The sequence below is a fragment of the Saccopteryx leptura genome, chromosome 2 (assembly GCF_036850995.1).
Source record: "Saccopteryx leptura isolate mSacLep1 chromosome 2, mSacLep1_pri_phased_curated, whole genome shotgun sequence".
NCBI lineage: Eukaryota > Metazoa > Chordata > Mammalia > Chiroptera > Emballonuridae > Saccopteryx > Saccopteryx leptura.
The window spans coordinates 281,794,240-281,817,103 of record NC_089504.1 but is presented as its reverse complement, the minus strand read 5'-3'; the positions used below and the strand labels follow the sequence as shown (position 1 = coordinate 281,817,103).

General features: G+C 50.4%; 2 protein-coding genes and 1 long non-coding RNA gene across 5 annotated transcripts in view; 1 reads left to right on the top strand and 2 right to left on the bottom strand.

The window, feature by feature from the left end:
• The window catches only part of LOC136390922 (uncharacterized), a 219,888-nt gene that overhangs the window by 156,760 nt on the left and 40,264 nt on the right, over positions 1-22,864 (top strand). The gene's annotated exons all lie outside the window — the stretch shown is intronic.
• VSIG8 (V-set and immunoglobulin domain containing 8) lies at positions 1,000-9,419 on the bottom strand. The gene is made up of 7 exons (XM_066366083.1): positions 9,246-9,419; positions 5,598-5,773; positions 4,553-4,754; positions 4,208-4,429; positions 3,020-3,148; positions 2,546-2,741; positions 1,000-1,662 (listed from the first exon to the last, which is right to left on the bottom strand). The coding sequence occupies exons 1-7, from the start codon at positions 9,292-9,294 to the stop codon at positions 1,389-1,391; spliced, it is 1,248 nt and encodes a 415-aa protein (XP_066222180.1). The 5' UTR covers positions 9,295-9,419; the 3' UTR covers positions 1,000-1,388.
• CFAP45 (cilia and flagella associated protein 45) overlaps positions 19,675-22,864 on the bottom strand; it is a 37,539-nt gene continuing 34,349 nt past the window's right edge. For all 3 annotated transcript variants that reach the window (XM_066366080.1, XM_066366082.1, XM_066366081.1), the window contains 2 exons: positions 20,195-20,419; positions 19,675-19,870 (listed from right to left, as the gene is read on the bottom strand). In XM_066366080.1, the coding sequence (XP_066222177.1) occupies positions 19,792-19,870; positions 20,195-20,419 (304 nt within the window). In that variant the 3' untranslated portion in view covers positions 19,675-19,791. The remainder of the gene's footprint in view (positions 19,871-20,194; positions 20,420-22,864) is intronic.

Below are 22,864 nucleotides of genomic sequence, written 5' to 3'. Positions count from 1 at the left end.
TCAGAAGACCCTCGATCCCTAGACCAGACACAGGTGCAATTGTGCACCTCTTGCAACCATCTTGTATATAGTACAACTACTTGATCCGCTAGAGGCAGTGCAATTGGAAATGTGATGTTTAGGGTTCCCTAAGAGTAGAACTTGGACAAAAGAATGAAAGCTCTATTAGGACCAAACTTGTGTTCAATAGAAGAAACATATCTCTGCTAGTCAGAGGCTGACTGGACCGTGTTGGGAAGACTGTCACTAGAGGTATTCAAGAAGAGGTTGGAATAGCATTTGTCAGAAATGCTGTAGAAAGAATTCAAATATCAGAGGGACAGCCTGATGTCCTCGAGTCAAATATGCCTAGATCAAAACCTGAGCTGTTGCCTGTGTGGCCTTGATCAACATACCTAATCACTCTGAACCTCAGTTTTCTTATCTATGTAATGAAATAGTGCACAAACTCATAGAACTAAAGTATGGATTAAATAAGAAAGGCATATCAGAAAGCACCTGGCACTTAATGGGTGCCCAATAAATGTCAATCCCCTTTCCATTAAAAAGGGGGCTAAATTAGACAACCTTGAAGGCTTTCTACCCCAGATTATGACTCTGAAACCCTTCCTACTTGTTGAAAGAGAAGGCATATCTGGCATAAGAAAGTCAGGACTGGGTAGATGAAGGCAAGAGGAAGAAGGATGCTGAGAATGATCTGGGAACATTCAGAGAGGCCATCCCTTGTTTTCCCCCTTCTGACCTTCTAAAATAAAAGAGCAAAATAGAATTCTGGATTTTAAATCCAGCCTGAGGGGTCTCAGTTTCCACATCTGTGCAGTGGAGTGAAGCTCTGACTGCTACCCATCAACAGAGGAAACGGGGCAGGATCGATGCAGGACTACGGGGAGCAACATCCCTTAAGACAAAGCAGAGCCTCCACCCAACACCATGCCCATTCCTCCGTGCAACCACAGCCTCCTGTCTCAGGTCTTACACTTTCTTTATTATGCTAAAACTGCCGCCTCAGAACTCAGATCTCACACACAGAACAATTCAGTCCAGACCCCCACCCGCCCGGTCCCCGGACCTCTGCCTTAGCTAGGGACCCCGGGCCTCTGGCCTCAACCTCTCAAGCACGTCCTCCTCCTTCTGGCGGAGCCTCAGGCCCCGCGGATGCGGAGAGGGCTCCAGGTGGCCTTTCTGTGTCTGCCCTCTCTCCTCCCAGTTTGGAGAGGAGGCTCTGCCTCTCCACTCATCTCCCGAGGGAAATGCCTTCCGGTCCGCAGCCCCCGGGTGGCGTGGGGCAGGCGGGGTCTGCACGGCCCGAGCGTGTCCCTGGCCCCTGGCGCGGAGCCCGCGCCCTCTGCCCGCCTCAGGCCTCATCGCCGCCCGGCGGGCTCGCGAGCTCACACCGAGAGGCTGTCCTTGCCCGGCAGCGACCCCTGGGCGCAGTCGGAGGGCTCGGAGCAGGTGACTTTGACGTAGACCGGGGAAGGGCCCGCTTCGCAGGTGGCGGAGGCTGTGCGGGGCGCCAGGGCCACGTCCTCCGGGCCTCCCCTGGGCGGAGGCGCGTACTTGCGGCGCAGGGAGCGGCTGACGGTCTGCGTCGGGTACCCCAGCAGGTGGGTGACGCGGCTGCCGCGCCCACTGGCCTTGCACCCGGGCGCCACTGCGTCCTCTCTGTGGAGACAACAGGTGGGCGGGTGAGCAGCTCCGAGGCGGCGCGGCGCGGGACCGGCCTGGCGGAGCCGGGGCTGCTGTCCACCTCCTGGCTCCCGCGCCTCTACACCCGGCGCCGTTCTGCCCCAGCCCCCCGCTGGGCTCGCTCGGCCTCCACCTACTCTCCTCTCTGCCTCTTCCTAGACTGGCGACCCCACAGCGATCCTGAGCCGTTCCTATCCTCCAGGCAGGGCTTGCCCACGCGTGTCCCGACAGCTCACAGCAGGCAGCCTCATCTAGGCGTTCTCCAGTCCCCTTCTGATGTTTTCCCAGAGCCACCGACTTGAATAGGGAGGGCCCCTTGGAGAGCCAGAAGGAGCTGCTTTCCTGGTCCTTGTTTCCTTAAAAACCCCAGCTGTGCCCCCTCCCCCTCTCTTCTTACACCCGCCCCTTGATCTTCATCTTTTCCTCCATCCCCTGCACATTGCAAACATTAACACTGCAAGTCTTTTTCTGTTTTTATTTCTAGTTTGTTTCTAATATAAATTATCCCTATTCTTATTACTAACTCTTCTTAAATAATAAAAAAAAAAAATCCAGAGTTCTCACAAGCTCAATACAGGGGGGAAACTGGAAAACTACAGGCCCTGCCCTTCAGGAGCTTACAGTCTAGACAAGACAGAGAGGGGTGCACAGAAGGAGATCATGACAGGCGAGCAGAGCTGAAGACTGGGCATGCGAAGCGGGAGAGAGAAAAGCCATGCGACAAGTGACAGGCCGACATGCTGCGGTCCCAGCACTCCATGGCCGTGGCAGGCAGGGTTGGGGTGGCAGGCAGGGGTGAGGAGGGGCAGGGCGCCAGTCCCCCGTCACACAGCCACATGCAGCATGCATCAGGTTTTACCTGATCTCATTAGCCAAGTCTCCGCAGTCCCCTCCGCCGACCCCGCTGTTGCCATAGCCGAAGGCACCGCGGGCGCGGCCAGCCCCGGCTCCCCCGCAGCAGCAGCAGACGAGCCCCCAGATGCCCACCAGCAGACAGCCCAGCAGGAGCAAAGAGCCCAGCACTGCACCGATGATCACTCCTACGCGCCGGGAGTCTGTGGAGAGAAGGAGAGACCCATCAGAATCTGCAGCCTGGCAGTTGCCTGACTAACCAAGATGTCCGTGGAAAAGGGGAGCTCAGGGTCCTGGGATATTCAATGAGAAACATATGGGGACAGGTGCAAGTTAACCCATTATGTCTGCATGTTTCTCCCAGGGATTCCCAGCTGCCATAGGCAGAGCTACATAGGATGCAATGGGCAGGCAGAGCCAGCTGCAGCTCCAAAACACGGCCCAGGTTCTCCAGTCCAGGCCTCCAAGCCACTGCACCTACCTGAGACCCTCACCTCCACCACACACACGCTGTAGCCCACGTGGTTGGCCACTGTGCACTGATACAGCCCGTCATCCTCACGGGAGATGTCCTTCAACATCAGGTCACCGTTGTTGAACAGACCTGAAACTGAAGTTGCAGCACAAGGCTGTAGTGAGGCAGAGGGGCCCGTGTCTGAGAATCCCACCCCAGATGGAGGCACTGTGGGATGCGGATGAAAGGAGGGACAGTGTGGTAGGACTTCACACACAGGTGGGATATAAAACTGAGACTCATGGGCATAGATAAAAGTAAAGTACAATAGTTACCAGGGGGATCAGGGTGTGGGGGAGGGGGAGGGAGTGGAGGGAAAGGTGTAAAGAGGGACAAATATAAGGTGACAGAAAATGATTTGACTTTGGGTGATGGGTATTACAATATAATCAACAGTTCAAATGCTATAGAAATGTTTACCTGAAACCTATGTGATCTTATTGATCAATATCACACCATTAAAGTTAATTTTCTAAATAAAATTTTTTAATTAAAAAAAAAGGAGGGACAGTGTGCACGCACACACACCCAAGTCTGCCTTTCCCCTGCTAAAACAAAAGGGCAAGAAAGGACCCCTCTGCCAACAACAGGACAGAGATATAATTCCTTCACTCCATGATCTTAGGGAAATAGGTCCCTTCTGTGAGCCTTGGTCTCTTTGTACAGTGACGATAAGGTTGGACCAGGAAATGCTAAGGATTCCTCCAGCTCTGATTGTCTTGGTTGGATTCTCAGTACTAGCTAGAGTCTCTGTGTGCCAGCAGATTTGCACACTTCGCCCCATTTAATTCTCACAGGCACCTGGAAAGTAGATGTCATCATTCCCTTTTCATACATGATGGACCAAAGCACAGAGAAGTTAAACCACTTGCCTGAGCCTTGCAGCCAGTCAGTGATCCGGCCAGGATTCAATCCCAGCTATCTACCTCACACCGTGCTCTTTCCAAATTAACCATACTACTTTTGGCTGGCCCTCCACCACCCCTTTGCCTCCTCTTCTCTCCATAGAAACTTCTGAAACAGGCTCAGTGGAGGCACCTCCCACAGGAGTTCTAGGTTTGACTTGGTGCCACTGATGACTCAAGAAAGTCCCAGTGGGTCCCAAAGTCTTGATCTCCCATCCATTTCAACCCCCTCTCCCCTGGGCTTCCTCACCTTGATTTATAGAGCTGTGGAAGGACTCCTGGTAGGACAGCTCAGAGTGGAAACTGTGCTGGGAATGGTAGGATCCTGCACGGTAGGGATGGGTGTGCCCACTGATCTTGGCCCACTTGTAGGAGAGAGGCGGGGTGCCTCCGTTGGCAAAGCACTTCAGCATCACATCATTGCCATATGCCATGTGGCCTTCAGACCAGCACATGGGCACTGCAGGCCGAGCTGCAGGGAAGCAGGCAGTGGTGAGCCAGGCTCAGTCAAAAAAGCAGAGCCAAGATCAGAGTGGCCAAGCCACCCTTGGCTCTTAAGTCTGGGGAAGGGGAGCCCAGAGGAAACTGGCCATACCTTGGACAGTGACAATGACCTTCCGGCTTGCTGTGGTGGTCTTCTTCACCCGGCACTCATAAGTCGCTGTGTCAGATACCTGCAGGTTCATGAGGTTGATGGAAGCATCATACTGACTGGGGTCTGAGGCTGCAAAACGGACCCTCTGCTGCAAGTGGGGGAGGTTGCCATGGTTGATCCTCTTGTCCTGGTAACTAAGGAACTGTGAAGAAAAGAAGAAAACAGAGGTAGTGAGACAGGCAGAACCAAGGAAGACCGTGTGGATTGGCTCCTTTGGACAACTCACTTAATTTTTCTATGACTCACTTTTCTCAGCTGAAATATGGAAATGATCATGCCTAGTCCACAGGGATCAGATAAGATCAAGTACTTTAGAAAGCATAAGGTGCCCTGGCCGGTTGGCTCAGCGGTAGAGCGTCGGCCTAGCGTGCGGAGGACCCGGGTTCGATTCCCGGCCAGGGCACATAGGAGAAGCGCCCATTTGCTTCTCCACCCCTCCGCCGCGCTTTCCTCTCTGTCTCTCTCTTCCCCTCCCGCAGCCAAGGCTCCATTGGAGCAAAAGATGGCCCGGGCGCTGGGCATGGCTCTGTGGCCTCTGCCTCAGGCGCTAGAGTGGCTCTGGTCGCAATATGGCGACGCCCAGGATGGGCAGAGCATCGCCCCCTGGGGGGCAGAGCACCGCCCCTGGTGGGTGTGCCGGGTGGATCCCGGTCGGGCGCATGCGGGAGTCTGTCTGACTGTCTCTCCCTGTTTCCAGCTTCAGAAAAATGAAAAAGAAAAAAAAAAAAAAAAAAAAAAAAAAAAAAAAAAAAAAAAAAAAAAAAAAGAAAGCATAAGGTGAGGCTGGGAACTTCTTGAAGTCAGGCACCACCCCTTTGGAGTGGCTGCAGGGTTCTCATCCCTTTTGCCCCATTCCGTGAGAGGCCTTGGGAGAAGTTCAAGGTCTGGTTTTATTATCTTCCCTCCTCATCCCTTCCGAGTGGTTGCTGCCCACCAGGTAGACCATGGAGTATAAGGTAAGGGAAACCATGTGCCCAGCACTCACCACATTCTCCCGATATGAAGGGTCTGCATTGACCTGCATCCACTCGATGTCCAGCCCACTGGGACCATAGTCCTCAGGGTCCAGAAGGTAGGGGCAGCCCAGTCTTACATTGTCACCTTCTGCCAGGTACAAGACCTCCTGGCCATCCCCATTGATCCGTACAGCAGACAGCAGCGCTAGAGGAAGGGAGAGCAGATAGGCGGAGGGGAACAGAACCAGAATTTGGGTGGTCGGCTTCAGTCTCTCCCTCCACCATTCTCTGTCAGCAGCAATCCAGGAGCAGTGGAGGTTCCACAGGGAGGAAGGGCTTCCCTGAGTGTGTGTCTGTGTGTGTGCATGAAGCAATATATGCATGCTTCTATCCTATGATGTGTGAGATTGCATCTGCATCCTGTTTGCATATATACAGCTGTTAGTTATGCTTGTATGTGTACATGACTGTATGTGTGTGTATACACATGTCTACATATGTGTTTATGAATAGTTGTGGCTGCTTGTGTGTACTATGAGGATACTCTTGCCATGACCAGGTAGGATGTCTGCTTTTATATTAACATGGTTTTGCATGTGTGTGTGTGTGTATACAATCTGCACATGGAGTACATAGATCTGTTAAATGCTCTGATAGGAGGAACTGGCTGTTTAAAAGCTGCCTCTGTCTGGCCCAAGTGAGGTGCTCCTATCTGGAGTCAGGAAAATGAACACCATGGCCTCGCGGGTCATTTCCCAGCCCAAGAAGAAAAAGGATTCTGTGAATTGTGTATGACAGTGTATGTCTGTGGTTGTATCCTGTGTGTGACAGCAGGTGCCTAGCTGTGTCAGTGCTCTGAGTGATAGTGTATGCCTGTGCATGACACTGAGTGGCTGTGACTGGGCTGTATTCATGTGTGACAGTGAATGATGGTGTGTGCCTGACTCTGTGGCCACACGCATCTGTAGGACAATGTGAGCCTTGTGTGATGACATGTAGCCATGTTGACTTTGTGTCCTGCCATTGTGTGATTGTATGGCTCAAGTACAGCCACCCCCACATGCTCACTCCAACTGGGGAAGCCTCACACTGCTGCCAGCCTGCTCTACTGAGTCAGCCTGGGCGAGGACCTGGCATCTGAAACTAGGCACTGAGTTCTCCCTCCCATTCTGGAGCTTCAGGCAAGGACTAGCCCCAACTAGCTAGTCCTAAAGAGGAATAGGAGGTGTGTGCCCAGGCCCCAACCTTGGCGGGCAGGGCAGGTAAGCTCCACCTTCCAATCTCCTGCACCCCTCCTCCCCCCAAGGTCCCTTGTCCAGCCTGGCTCACTCTCCTACATTCTTTGTTGAGAGGCAGCAAGTCCTTTGGAGTCTCAATCTCTGATCTTAGCAGCTTATTGCGCTGTGCCCTTCTCTGGCTCTCTCCTAAAACCACCTTCACACTTAGAGAGCATCTCACACACACAATTACACCACTCTGTCACAGCCAAATGTACAAACACATAAACATACTCTTACTTTCCAAATGCAGGTATGTAGTTATACAGTCCCAACTTCCTACACATAAATACTATCATATGCATATAGACACACATCTGCACACAAACACAGGTCCAGATTAATCCAGAAGACACGACCACTACATACCATATAGTCCATGTGTGCTTATTCAAAACCAGACACACATGCATAAGCTTACCCTGGTTCTAAAGAGCCAGCAGGCACTCCTCCAACAATCCTAACAGCTCAAGCATCACTGAATTTGCCCTGGGAACCCTGGGCACAGCTGGAACTTCCAGCTTCCCATAGCACAGCTGGAACTTCCTGCATAGGCTTTACGAGCCAAGCTCTCACCAAACAGAGGGTGTTTCAGACATCCTGCTGAAAACTCAATCATTCACACACACAAACCTTAGTGGGGTTAGGCCATCAGCCATGCCCTAACCCCACTAAGCTCCAAGGAGACTCAGAGCAGGCAGGCTAGCTGTTGGGGCTCTAACGGGACCTTGTGATGCCTCTTCCAGCTCCAGGCCAGAAGAACATCCACTCATTTCTGAGATAAGGATCCTGATGCCATCTGCCAAATCCTAGGGTGGCACAAGGCAAGCCAGGGATGAGCCAGAACCTAGCAGAGAGCAGAGACTCCACCCAGAGGAAGGGCTCCTGGAAGCAACCCACAGAAAGAGGACTCTTCTCTGTACTTGAGGGCCAGCCAGCAAGAGGGTAAGTATTCAGGGAAGGGGGCTTGGGAAGGAGGGGAAAGCTGGAAGAATGTCTTCATCCTGCTGTAGGCTAGGTGTCTTCTTAAAAGCTTTCTCAACCTCTTCTCAAAGGCTCCAGCCTTTCTGCACTCTTTCACTCTTCTAGAGAAGTTCTTCCTGGTGTCTCACCTTGATTTCTCTTGCTGTGGCACTGAGGGAATGTGAGAGAAGAAAGAGACTGAAGAGGAGGCAGAAAGCCAGAGTGGAAAAGAGTACTGGGGAAGGAGATTCAGAGAAAGGAAAGGAAATCAGAGTGGGCTCCAAGGAAGAGGACAGTGGTGACTAATTGTTCCCTCACAAAAGCACCAGAAGCTACACACTCTCTGTGGATGTCACCTAAATAGTAGTGTCTATTCTCAACTTGTAATCCCTTGTAAATTCTCAAGCTGCTTCCACAGCCTCTAATCTTCCCTCTGGAAGTAAGAAAGGAGAAGGGAAGGGAGGGGAGAAGAGGATATTGGTGATAAATACACACAGGACACACATAGGACACGTACCACACACATGGAGATATCCCAGCTTCCCATAGCACAGCTGGAACTTCCTGCACAGGCTTTACGAGCCAAGCTCTCACCAAACAGAGGGTGCTTCAGACATCCTGCTGAAAACTCAATCATTCTCTCTCACACACACACACACACACACACACACACAGGCATGCAGAGTTTCCTCCTTAAGCTCTCTTTCCTCACATTGCCTCAGCCCAAAACAAAACCCCAGGCCAGGGGGTCTCAAGGGCATTTCCAGCAATGCCCACGCAGGGTGACCTTTGCTGAGAGTTACCCCAACCTGGACAGGTAGCCACAACAACCAAGCTGAGCCCTGCCCTCCACGTGTGCCCCAGTGGTCTGAGGGGGCTCTGGGAGTTGCTGTCCCCACCCTCCTCGGGCCTCATCCTGGAGAGGGAACACTAGCCTGGACCTCTCACAACATAGAGTCTAGAGCAGAGGTCTCAGGCCAGGGCTGTAGCAGCAGTGCTGGGAGCAGCCACTCGGGCCACCTTAGTCCGAGGCTCTGCCCTCTGGAAGCAGCTCCCTGCCCTGTGCTCTGGCCTGGAAGTGGGGGACCCTCCTGCTGGAATAGCACACACACTGGTGAAAAGGGCTCCTTACTAGGCTCATCCTCAGCCCCCATCCAGCTTTGATGCTCACCCGCCATCCAACCCCCTCCCAGTTCCCACCACCCTGTACTCCCATAACAGCACGTGTGTGCATGTGAGCCCCACAGGAAGGGACCACCAAAGGCCTCTGCCCCAAACTTGGCAATATCAGAACCTGGGTGGCAGCAAAGTGAGGGTGGGATGCACCCTGCTAGGGCGTCTCAGACAGCTGCTGAGGCTCCTCTGTGCCCCTTGCTGCCTCTTTCTCTGCCCATCTGGCATTGCGCAGGTATCCCTGCCTGCTACCCAGCCCCATACCTGGGCTCAGGCACACGAGTAGAAGGTGGAATGCTCCTCGAACTCCCATGTTTCTAGGTTCGGTGTTTCTCCGCCTGGGCCGGGTATCCCTGAGCCAGTGCTGTCCCGCCGGTGGTAGTACGTTGTGGGGATGGGTGGAGGGAGGGGGAGCTGAGGGCCCAGACACTGCCTGGGGTGGCAGGAAGGTGCAATGAGTGCCCAGCTGGGGAGCTGTCAGAGTTATTTCTATGGGAGGGAGGGGGCCTGGTCCCCGCCTTGGGGAGGAGTCCCCAAAACCTTAATTATCAGGGTGACAGAGTGGCCTACCCAGGCATTACCCAGTCATCACCCAAGCTCTTCTCTATCCGGAGAGTGGGGCAGGGCGGCCAGTGGCACTTGTAATTAGTCACCTGTTAAACTTCCACATCTTCCTGGACCATCCTCAAATGACAACAGTCACCCTATTTCATGATATCCATTGAGTTTCCTTCACCTCTCAGGTTTGTTGCCTTTTCCCCCAGAGAAAATGGAAGAGGAAAGAGAAGCCAGGCTTGGGGAGGAAGACTGTCAGGCCTTGAAGGGTTAACATAGACCCCAGGGTACAGGGGTCTGATACACTTTCCAAATCCTACCCTCTCCTGTCTCTGATATTCTGAGGGAGGGATGCCCCCTCAGGTTGAGGTCTGTGGGAAGGGACACCAGGGAAGAGGATACTAGAGCTAGAGGGAAGGCCCAGCCAGATGAAAGGGGCCCTCCTGGGTAGGGAAGGTATCAGCCTACCTTCCACCTGAGGTCTCTGGCCCATTAAAGGGAGTCAGCCCCCCTGAGCTGAACAAGGGAGGGAAGGGGTATGTGAGGGATCAGGGTCTTCCCCTGGCTGCCCCCTCTGGAGCTGTACCCCTAACATACCTGATGCAAGGTCATCCTTGAACGTTGGGGGCCCTAGGAGCTGGGAGTGTTATGGGGATCCAGCCCAACCTCCCCCCGCCTACACACACACACAAAAAACCAATTCAGTGAGGCTGAAGGAAGAAGGACCAGGGTGTATGGAAGGAGCACAGTGAGTGAAGGTTGGTAAGAGGATGTTGGGGAGAATAGCACCGAGAGAGCCAGGGAAGGGGGTGTGCCTCTGTGTGTATCTATTCATTGCGATATACCACATCTATACTGAGGAAGGCTAAGCCCCCTGTGTATACTTCTTTTTTTTTTTTTTTTTTTTTTTTTTTTTTTTTTTTTTTTGAGAGAAGGGGAGAGGAGCAGGAAGCATCAGCTCCCATATATGCCTTGACCAGGCAAGCCCAGGGTTTCAAACTGGCAACCTCAGTGTTCCAGGTTGACATTTTACTGTGTATACTTCTTTTAGCAATTGTTTGGTGTCCTTGCTTCTGTACATAGGAAGGGAGACCAAGGACCCTTATAACCTAGACTGCTCATCAGGGTGACCAAGTCAGCAAGGTCTGGGCAGAATAGAGCTGGGGTGGCAGGTTCCTGGTAGGCAGAGGGAAGAAGCAGAGGGGCAACCTTGCTGGTTGTTCCAAGGGTTCCCAGAACAACCCCTAGGCATCCTATGGGCTTCCAGAGAAATGGGTCAGGTCATGAGTGTCCCTGTTAATAGCCCACCCCATCCCTGACAGGGTGCACAGGAAGGACTTGGGGAAGAGTCTTGGGAAGAGTTATGAGACTCAAGGATACTGCTAGGGCCTACTCCTCCAAGGCAGAATGATAAGGAACCACAAGGAGCCCACACATCATTGCATTTCAAATCCCTCCACCTATACGTACCCTCAACAATAACACGGTGCTCTGGGACCCACCAGGTGTATACAATGAATATCTTAATTCCCTTATTTATTTTGAGGTTTATAGGATTGCCCTGCACACTCTGGAAAACAAGGATCATTAACTCCACTTTAAAAAAGGAGAACAGAGGCCTGGAGAAATATGAGGATTCCACTCAGGTGATGCTTCTGGGCCTGACTAAATAGAGGACACCCAGAAATCTTGATTCTCAACCAGAGTGGTCCAAGAAAAGTGTTTGGTGATCCTATGGATTACTAGACCCGGCCATGGGGACAAAACATGGAAGGTTAGTGATGGTTAGAGAGGAGAACAGGTAGGACCAGGAAGAGGAAGACTAAAAAGAAAGGAGTAAAGCTGTCTTCCATTTAACTGAAGTGTAGGTTTGGAGTTTAATTGTGTTCTGGATTTCAGCTAATGTTAAGAGTTGGGATGAATTCTACATTAAGGTTGGGATGAAAGTTGGAGTTAATAGAATTATGAATGAATTTTAGATCAGATTTGAGGTTAGGATGGGAATTAAGGTTGAGATTAGGGTTAGCGCAACAGCTAGAACTGAGGCTGGTGTTGAACGGCCAGGATCCATATTATAATAAGGAATAGGATTTTAGTTTCATTTGCAGTTATGTTTGAGAATGCAGCTACAGCTCAGTCAAAGGCAAGGTGGAGACTGATTTAGGATTGGGATTACAGCTGAGCTAGAATTGAATTTGCAATTTGAGTTAGAATAGACTGTGGTTCGAGTTAGAACACGGGTTAAAGTTATATGGACAGGAGGACTCATGGGAATAAAAAATGAGGCTTTATTTATGAAACAGAAAGACTCAGCCTCCATCTGCTAAAGCCAAGTTTGGCTAGAATTTTTATCCCTGTGTTCTAGGAGAATACTAATAGCACATATTGATTGGGGACCCAAGTTTTTGGGGCAAGTTGCAAATACATATGAGCCCATCTGAGGGGTATGAAACAACTTAATCCAATAACAAATGTAACAACTGAAGTCCAACTCCATGACCTCAGCTCACCACTGTTCACACACTCCCAGAAAGGGATTTGGGAAGGGGATACAGGAAGCTATTTGGAATGAGTAGAGCTCTGACACCACATTGAACTAGTAGATGGGTCCATCAGAGGCAGTTTTACTGGGGGGGGGGGGGGGGCCTGGTTTTGGAGTCTAAGAGATAGAAGTTGGGAAAGACTGAGGGCCTAGGTCAGGAGTTGGGAAACTTTTTGGCTGAGAGAGCGATGAACGCCACATATTTTAAAATGTAATTCTGTGAGAGCCATACAACGACCCGTGTACATTACACATTATCCAATAAAAATTTGGTGTTGTCCCCGAGGACAGCTGTGATTGGCTCCAGCCACCCACAACCATGTACATGAGTGGTAGGAAATGAATAGATTGTAATACATGAGAATGTTTATATTTTTAATGTTAATATTTTTTTATTAAAAGTTTATCTGTGAGACAGATGCAGCCATCAAAAAAGCCACACCTGGCTCACGAGCCATAGGTTCCCGACCCCTGGCCTAGGTGATCCTAGAAGAACAGTTACTTTTGAGAGCACAATGCAGGGGCCCCTCTAAGCCTCAAAAGGCAAGGCACATTGTTGTTCTCCCTTGACCCACTGAGGCCTAATTGCCACCTTCTTGCAGTTTGGGGCCCATAAAAGAAACTGTCAGCCTTTCTGTCTTGTACCCTGACCACTCTAGGGTTTTGGAGGGCAGTGGTAGACTGAGGGCACTGGGTATCAGCTTAGTTTTCACGGCATAGGTCTAGCCCATGGCCTCTTCCCTCTGGGACCAGCTCACAGCTCAAGTTTCTCTCTGAGCTTCATCTTCAGCAGAGGAAGAGGGCCATTCCTAGGAGGATTCCTACCCCAATTCATCCCTCTCCTTTTCCCCAACCCCATCTTCACCTCAAACATTCCATTTCCATACCCACTTCCTTTTCAAGTTCCATAAAAGTGTGGACAGAATCCCGAGACTACTGGGATTCCCTCTGTGCCCCCGGGAGAGACAGCGATTACTAAGAAGCAGAGGAACACATGTGGCATCCAAATGGCTCACCCAGAAGTTCAGAGACAGACACACACATAGGAGCTAAAGGCCAGTCTATGACCTAGGGCCCAGCATACAAATTTCCAAAAAGGGTCCTTTGCTTTTCCTTGAGAAATTTAGAGCTCTCCAGAGAACAGCTCCTCTTTTGTGCGTACTCCACAGTTTGGGTTGTATTTCCTTCTATTCTAAGACATAAACAGAAACTCAAAGACAGAGGGTTAGAAAGCAGTGAACAGACACCAAAGAGAAGGGAAGAGGCAGGTCAAGGACCCAGAAAAGCCCACAGACTGTTTCTGAGATGAGGTGCAGCCTGACCCCAGAACATTTGAGGGAAGGATAGGAAGTAGCCTTGGCCTGCCTACTCTTCCTCCAAAGCGTCCTTCGTGACAACTTAGCACAACTCCAGTGTCCCCTGCCCTCACCTGCCTAGACTGTCCCTCCAACCCCTCCCCCAGGCCCTCTGAGCTCAGGCTCAGATTCTTATCTCCCCTCTAGCCCCTGAGTCTGCAACTTGACTCTTTCTGAAACACACACACACACACAGGAGTCAGCAGGCTCCTTAGCACCTCTCCCGAGTCCTCATGTAAACCTGGCTGACCCCTGCTACCCTCAGGAGTGAGCAGCAGACTCCTGGAATGGCCACACAGAGAAAGCCTCTGAGGAAAGGTCTGGGAGCAGGAGTCATGAACAGCACAGGATAGACAACATGCTGAGCCTCAGAGAGGGCAGACAAGGCACGACATGCACATAGTCACAGAGAAGCCAGGGAGTTGCTGCAGCTGCTGCCTTTCTGTGTAGCTCTCTGTGAAGATTTGGGGTTGGAGGACTGCCAAGTGAGGCCGTGCTTGGTTGAGAAAAGTGGAAGGTTTAGAGGTGGTACAGGTGGTGTGATAAAAAAAAAATGTTAAGTTCAGTTGAGGAAGAGTTAATGTTAGGTACAGAGAGAAAAATGAAAGCCATGTGTAGGGTTCTCTTTCAGGATCTGGGTTAGGGTTAGAGACTGAGGTCTAGATGAGGGCTGGCAGGCAAGAGTTGTGAACTCATGCAACCTAGGGACTCTCTAAGCCCCTACTCAGGCTTCCCAAGCCTAGCAATTCTTGGTGCACCTCAGAAGAGAGGGATGCCAAGACAGAGCTGAATATGCCCACATCTCTCTCATTGAATAATATCCTGGAGTTGGCCTGGACTCATAAGAGTAAACAGCACTAAAGTGGGCCCCATCACCGAAAGGAGTGGCCATCAGTAAAGCATCACAACAAAGGGTGGTCGATAAAATGTTATGAACTGAACTGTTATCTAGGGAATAATGGAGGAGAAAAGAATCCACTTATAAAGACTATGTAAATTCCATGATGACAGACCTGATGAATTAAGAGACCCTGAAGATAAAATTTCTTCCTCACCTCGATCAACCATATACTACAGAACTTTTATCCCTCAGCAAATGGTCTGGGCCTTGTACTGGGCCCTGGGGAGCAGTAATTAATGAAATGCAGTATCTGTTCTTTTGTTCTTCTAGAGCATCCAGTCTGGTGAGGGAGACAGACAAGGGAAGGGGCCAACCCCTTATCCCAGCGCGATGAGCTGTGGTGCTCTGACCTGGGAAAGAATGTTTAAACAGAGATCTGAAGGATATCCAATGCTGTGCGAGAGGATTAAGAGTGGAGAAAGGTAAGAGTCACTTCAGTCCATGGGAAATAAACCAGGGCCCTGCCAGAGACCACAGGAAGAGAGTAAAAGTCAAGAGAGACAGCAGATGTTTATTTTTGAACTGGGGTGGAAAGATCCTTGAGCATGGAACTGATCCTTGAACATTCACTGAGATTAGAGCTAGGCTTTCCACATAGATGAGCCAGGCTTTCTGTGTGTGTTTGTATGTAGAGAGAGAGAGAGAGACCTTTTGATGGACTAATCCATATTCACACTGGGACCCTGACCCTTGAATTTGTAGAAATAAAATTTGCCTTTGATTCTGCCATCTGTGTTTTCCCAATACATATCCGCAGAGGAGAGCTGTGTTTCCCCTCAGCCTCCGGGGTGGCCACAGGCCTGCTTTGCCTTCCTGGCAGTTGCCAGGAAAGGTGTGTGAGAACTGGCAAGTGGCAGAGCTAAGCCGGGTGTGTGTCTGCTCCTGAACCTTCCCACAAAGCCTGTCCTGCCCAGCCTTCCCTCTGCTCTCCATGTTTGTTTCTTGTTGCCTGGACACTGAGAAGTGGGGAACAGTGTGGGGAGGGTAGTGCCAGAGGGGGCGGCCTAAGAAGCAATACACCTTGGCCAAGGCGGGAGAGTAACATGCCCAGCCCAATGGATGAAGTGGAAGGTTCCTGGCTTTCTTCATCAGCCTCCTTCTGACAAACCACTCACCCTCCCCCCAAATGCTCAGAAAAGCATTTCCAGAACTTTGGACACTTCCTCGTATGGGATCAGGTTATACAGGAGCTGTGGGAGGAGATATCTGAAGGGGCATTGTGTAAATAAGGCCTAAACTTGTTTCGTGTGGTCCCAAAGCGCTAAGGATACACAGTGAATGCACAGGAGGACATATATTGTCTCAATATTAAGAACTTTCTGAACATTAGGCTATTATGAGATGGTTTTAGTTGCTTTATGAGGTAATGAGCACCCTGAATCTCAGGAAGTGCCAGTAAGCTCAGACTGTCCAACCATTTGGTTAGAGATTACAAAGGAGATTCAAGCACTAGAGGATCCTTAAGATCCCTCCCAGGCTTGAAGTTCTGTGATTTGGTGCTCACACCCACTAGCCCAGGGAAAAACAATCTTTCCTCAGGGGCCATGTGGAAAACCTCCTCAGCTCTGAGCAGTTTCTCCTGCTCCCCACTCCCACCCACCGCCTTGCCTTTTCTTTCCAGAGGTCTCTGAAAAAAGCTACCCTAAATCTCAATCTTATTCGGTCCTGGCCTCAAAGTCATCAAAGAACATTGAGGTAATGGTGACCCTATCCCAAGAGGACATGGAGAATGCAGGAATGAATGCAGAACTTGTAGCACAAGGAGAAAATCCCAGCTGGCAGGGTGGGAGCTGAGACAGAGGGAAGGTCTAAGCTATCTAAAGCTGGTCAAATAAAAAATAACTTAGCCTTTCCTGGGACTCTAGATTTCTATGATGCTGTAAATGAGCTTCTTCCAAGTAACCTTATTTGATTTGCCAGTATAGCTCCCAGAGTATGGAGGGGAGAGAAAATGGGGGACAGATCCCTTTGGCAGCAGCCTAGGATGAGGGAGGGACTTCTGGGTCTAGAGTGAGCCCTCCCCTCCACCTTCTTACCCCCAGGCTCCTTCTCTGCAGAAGGAACAGTCAAGATGGATATCAGTGAGTAATTCCATGGGTGCCGCACTCAGACTCCGTGTCTGAGACTCCAGCATCTTCCCTCCACTGTCACCTAGACAGCTGCCACCTTTCTCCACCCCAAAATCCCTGTCTGGCTTTGAACTCTCTGAGCCCCTTTCATCCAACCTTAATCAAAGTGCCTCTAATGAGACCAATTAAAGCCTGGACCTGAGTCACAGATGTGAATGTTGATGATTTTAGAGGTGCTGTAGGATATCCCAGCATCCCACTGAGTCAGGGACAGCCTGACTTGGCCACCAGGGCAAGCTGCTGAGTCATGACCAACTAGAGATGCTTCTTTGGCAGAAGCAAAGCTTCTGAGACAGCCTCTAAGCCACAGGAGTCTGACACAAACAACAGGCACATGTGGGCAGGTGGGGCATGGAGTCCAGCCAGGAGCAGGGGACTCAGGAGGCCACTGCCTGAAGATGTGATTTGATGCTCCAAAGTGGAGCCCAACCACTGGATTTTCCAAGCTACAGCAGCCCAGTCTGACATTGCAAGGACAGGAAGACCTGGGGGGTGGGGGGAAGGCAGAAGAAAGAGAGCTGGGAAGCCAATCAGGAACCCATACAATAAAGTCAGTAGTTGAAGTACTTTTTTCCTACAAGCTTCTCACATCATTACATCAATCGAGGGAACTCACCAAACAGCACTTCCTACTCATCCTCAGATTTCACCCACACTGTTCTCTCCTTCGCAGTTTCCCAAACATGCCTGAGCTAATTCAGTGGCTTGGAGGAGCATACAGAGCTCATTTCATCGTCTGAGAACCAGGAGGGAAAGCTGAAACCACCCAAGGAGAAAGCACCACTCACCCAAAGGTTTGACCTCTAGCAGCAAGACTGAGGCTAGGGTTATTCTTAAGCTGACAAGCCCACGAAGTCTTCAACAAGTTCCCATTTCTCACCACTCCCTTCTGCAAGTTGGGCTCACACAATCCTTGCTGGCTATGCCCACACTTTCATACCTGACCCCAATTAAAACCAAGGGCATTTTCCCAGTAATGAAACAATCACACTGAGAGCAGTGGAGATTTTATGAAAGGTGTCCAGATGTTGCTGGCTAGCCTCAGGTGCCAGTTGTTAGCGTGGCTGTCAGGAGTCACCCACTTTTCAGAACTAGTTTATGCTGAAGAGTCAGGCCAGTCCTGAAGCCCAAGGAAGCCTGTGCAGAGCATCGCAGGAATCCAGAAAGAAGAAATTGAACCTCTCTTTCACATCATAAGTCAATTCCAAAAATTCTTGGGGGCGGGGGGAGAACTTTAAAGGCTGAACTCAGAGCTTCTCTCCCAAACCAGCTTCAGCTATTCAGTGGTGGCTACACTCTTCCATTTGAAGCCAGACCTTGATTCATGTAACCTATAACTGCCCCCCACTGTGTCCAAGCCATGCGGAGATGGTCTCACTATTAGGCCTTATGATCTGCCAGGCCCTGCAGACCTGCATTTTCACTAGCAGCAGTTCTGATGAAATGCTAGTCTGGCTTTCAACCTATGAACTTGGCTCCTTTTTTCTCTATATGGTCTCAGAAGTCAGCAGTGGGCACGCAACTTCTTTTCTCCTTGAACTGTACTCCAAGGGAGCCCATTTCTCCCACACCTGAGATGGATGACTTAGGTAGGAAGCTGGGCACACTCCATGCACCCAAGGCCATTTCCTGGCACGAGGGTTTCCTCAAACAGGTAAAGGCCAACTCTTTGATCCCTGCAGGTATTAACTGTGCAATAGGTGATGCTCAGAGAGAACATCGGCAAGTAAGCCAGATGCAGAATGGGGCCAGAATCCTCAGTGGCATTGCCATGTCTTCTCTCTCCCCCTAGGCCAGGTCCACACTTTCCGAGACGCCTAGGGAGGAAAATAGCAGTTTCCCTAGGTAGGAGTGCCTGCACTTAAGGGTACTGAACAGGGAAGATGAGAAAGCCTCTTTCCCAAGTACTTGGTGGGGCTGCCCACCTTGCTGGGCAAGGCCACAGTATTCCCTGGCGAGAAAGGTGGAGAAGGTGCCTGGGGGCGCTGCAGCTGTCCTGAGGAAGAGGAAGCACAGGAAGCAGCTTGCCCACTCTCCCTGGGCCCTATGAAAAGAGGACTCTTGCCCGAGGCCCTCGTAACCTGGCATTGTAAACACAACTATCTTCCGCCAGCAGCTGTCTTCTGCCTCTTCTACCTCCTCTAGTGCAGAACCTGGAGGAGAGAGACAAGACTGGGATCCGGATTTAAGCAATGAAACAGGACAGAGGGGTGGGGCACCATTAGTGACGTGCGCTGGACGGGAGCACTTTCCCCCCAAAGCATACACAAACTGGAAATGGCTCTGTCCCTAGAAGCCAGCACTTCAGCCCACAATAGGAGCCAGATAATCAGGGTCCTTCCCCAAAATGCTGAGACTATTATAAAGGACAAGAAATTTGGTAGGGGAAGTTGGGGGGACAAAGGAGGAGCAGACTGGGACAATAAAAAGTTTCCGTGACAGTAGAACTAGGTCTGCTGTGTTCACCTGAGTGCCTAGAACATACCTAGCACATTGTAGGTACCCAACAAGTATTTGAATGAGTGAACGGATGAATAAAGAGTATTAACACAGTTAACAGTGGATTTGGGGAGCGCCGCTCATTGGAGAGGGGTGGACTAAGGAGAGCCCAGCCACTTGACTGAGTGGGACAGTTGTGTTTGGCTGAGAGGACTAGGCCCACCGGGTGAGAAGCATGCTGGGTGTACCCCACTGGGAGACAGGCAGGTGTCGTGTTGTGGCACTGCCTGGAGTTGAAAGGACTCTAGCAGGAGAAGGCTGAGACAGGAGGGTAAGCCCGGGTTCAGGTACCACCCCCTTCACAGATGTGGTCTGAGTCATGGGTGTGAGGCCAGGAGGAGTTCCGCCTCCGGCAGTCCACTCCCTCCTTCCCCGTTCTGCCCAGGCCAGCCCTGCCCCAGCCTCTCCCTGACAGCTTCTCTAGCTCCTTGCCTCAGCCTTGCAATGCCTAGTTGGGCGTGGACTGGAGGCAAGGAATTGACTATGCTGAAAGCTAACATGATGGCAGCATCTCAGCAGGTCATAAAAAGGCTACAAACCACCAGAATAAAGGGACCACCTGGCTTAGAAGGACAATCGAGAATATCCTTGCATTCCCAGCCCCTGAGCATCGCACCACCCACACCTGATCTCCTGTAACCTATTTTGCTCCACATTCAGTACCCTGTAGTAGCCACATCCCCACACAAGGAAGCTGAGCTGTTTCTTAGAGAAGTAGAATGGATTTAATCTGTAACTATAAAATGTCTAGGTTAGCAGCAGTCATGGACATCCAAGGATTGGGCAGAACCTTCCCCTGCAGGCATCCAGAGTATCTCAGAGGTGGCCTTCAGTTCACAGAGGTGGCTGGCAGGATGTTAGCTTTGCGCTCGGCTTCAATGCAGTACTTCTCAGGAAGGCCAGTGGCTCTGCAGGAAAAACACGGGGTAGGTGTAAGGGGAGGATGGGACCAGAGAAAAGGCAGCAGGAAATGGGTGGGCTTATAAAACTTTGTTCAGGCCCTGTACCCCCAATCTCGATCCCAAGATTCATCCTCCCCACATATTCCTGTCAAGGCTCCAGTGTCCTGCCAAGTAGTTCCCAGAGAGCCAGGAGAACCCAAGTCCCAGGACTTTCTGCTGGAGCCCTCTTCAAAGGACCACACCCCTGAGAGCCTCTTTAATGCCTCTTCCACCCCTGAATCCCAGCTTTCCATCTCCTTGGGGAAGGGAAGAGGGGCTGGGAAAGCACACCTCAGCTCTTCAATCTTTTTCTTCTTGATGTCATCAATGCGCTCACGCCGCTTCTGGGCCTCCTCTTTGAGACGCTGGCCCTCCTCAAAGGTGGCGATCCGGTCCTGCACCTGCTTCTGCTGGTTTTCACGCACCTGACGCCTGAGCTCATTGGCATGCTGTAAGCGCCCTGTGGCCTTTTTCTCCTCCTCTAGCCTCTCTTTTTCAATCTGCTCTCTCTGAGCCCTGGAGGAGAGACACAAGTTATGGAACAGGCTGGGCTGAGCTGTGCCCCCATCAAGGCAAGGAAAGAAAGGCAAGGCACTGGAGGAGCCGCCTGGGCAGGCTCCTCCCGCAGATGTGTTTCAGAGACTCACGCTCAGGCACTCTTCGGCGGCTCAAAGATCAGCCTCCGAGGATACCTCTGCGCATGCTCCCCACCCCGCATTCAGCCTGAACATGCAACTGTATGTCATGGGACACTGAGAAGGGCTCCATGCTTGACTTAATGCTCTGCTGTCACTGTTTTGAAATTCTTATTAGTTTTTTAACACGGGCTCCAACAATCTCATTTTTCACTGGGTCCTGCACACTATTTGCTGGTCCAACAGTGAGGGTTTCACTCACTGGAAGCTATTGTTCCTATTCTTCTCTATTATAACAAAGCACAACTGCTCCAGCTTATTTTACAATATCTTTCTTTCTCTCTTTCTGTCTCCCTTCTTCTTTCCCTCCCTTCCTTATTTCCTTTCTTCCCTTCCATGAACAGTAATGATAACATTACAAGGACCACAAAGAGGATACTTAGGAAGTTAAAGGAAGTGGTAAAATCTGTTAGGTGAGCTCTCCTTAGTTGCAAGAAGAAGGAAGAAACTCAGCCTGACATCTCTTAGTTCTGATATTGCTCCAACTCTCCAAATTCCTCTTAGGAGCAACTTCTGCAAGAACGCTTTATGGACCAAGGAGCTTCTTCCACAAGAATAATTCACAGACCCTGACATCAGGGGAGAAATGGCTAACATAGACTAGATAGGCTCACAAAAACGTATATGTATTCACAGCTCAGAGGAAATGCAATTACAAGCCATCCTCTGCTATCATTTTATTTCTTTCTCAATGTAATCAAACAACAAAATGTAAGGTCTTCTTAGGATCTTTCATCTGCTCTGCTTCCTTGGGGTCATTCATGCACCAACAAAGGTAACAAAAGCACCTTTCACTGACTCATTATCCTCTAGCCATCTTCAAAAATGCACCATACATGGGGTAGCAGCTCAACTCCCAGCAACTCTTTCATACCATACAAATACCTTTTAAAATCCTACACTTACTACAGAAACTTCTTAGTTTATCAGAAGAAAACTGCTGAGTCCTTGCCCTTCTGTATTTAAATACCAAATCCCGCCTGACCTCTGGTGGCGCAGTGGATAAAGTGTCGACCTGGGAACATTGAGGTTGCCGGTTCAAAACCCTGCACTTGTCTGGTCAAGGCATATATGGGAGTTGATGCTTCCTGCTCCTCCCCCCTTTCTCTCTCTCTCTCTCTCTCTCTCTCTCTCTCTCTCTCTCTCTCTTCCTCTCCCTCCCTCCTCTCTAAAATGAATAAATAAAAATAAATTCTTAAATACCAAATCCCCACTGGTCGGGCACATTTACAGAAGCAGGAAGACTCTCCTCTTTGCCCTTCCATTATTTTTCTATATAGAGAACAGTTTCCTATTGTTTCACAGTATGTGAAATGGTGAAAATGGGAGACCTGTATGCATCACTAGAGAGCGCCTTGTGAGGCTGGCAGTTGAAAATCTGAATCGAGAAGAGCCTGGCCACTTCTCAGGGTTGGAGCAGTGATCTGGGAACTTTCAAAAACTACTGATGCCTGGGCCTCACCCCAGACCAGTGAAGTCAGAATCTGTGGAGGTGCAGCCTGGGCATCAGTACTTTATGAAAGATCTCAGGCATTTCTAAGAACCTCTGCGTAGGATAGGTCAGTTATCTCTGCTTAGGCAACAGGCTGAGAGATAAAGACATCCCTCTGTCCAGAAGCAGGAAGTCCATATATAGGCCATACAGGACACTGTGCTTTTGAAGCAGGAAAAGTTGGCTATGGCAGAGATGCTCCTAGCACCTGAAGATATCCACCATGGTTAGTCACATGGCCTTGGAGACACTAAGTCTAAATACTAACCTAGAACAACAGGTAAAACTGAGCTTCTCCAATGAGCTGGCTAGCTTTAATAACTGACTGGCAGAAGTAAAACTTTATTTTCTTTCCATTAATATTTATTAGTGCCTGCTAATGGCATAGAAGCTAGAGGGGGAAGACATCTGAAAGGCAAACTGGAGCCAAGGAATAGAATCTTTGGGGCCATTAAGAAAGCTGACTTCTTTACCAGGTATCCAGAGACCATGGCACAACCTTTGAGGGCAGAGAAAGCTACCGAGCGAGAGGGCATTGCAGCCAGTGGGACATGTTGGGGGTCCATAGTACAATAAAAGACTAGGAACCTGGCTCTGACAAGGACAGAGACCCTGATGGATTTGTTCTGCCTCTGGTCAGAAGTCCAAGGGCCTGGTCAGGCATGCAACTAATGGGACATACCAAGAAAAAGGAGCATGTAGACCAAGAAAGCCGAACTGCAGAACTCAATCTCTACTTAGCTGAGCATTATTTCAGTAACTTTGTATCCCAAC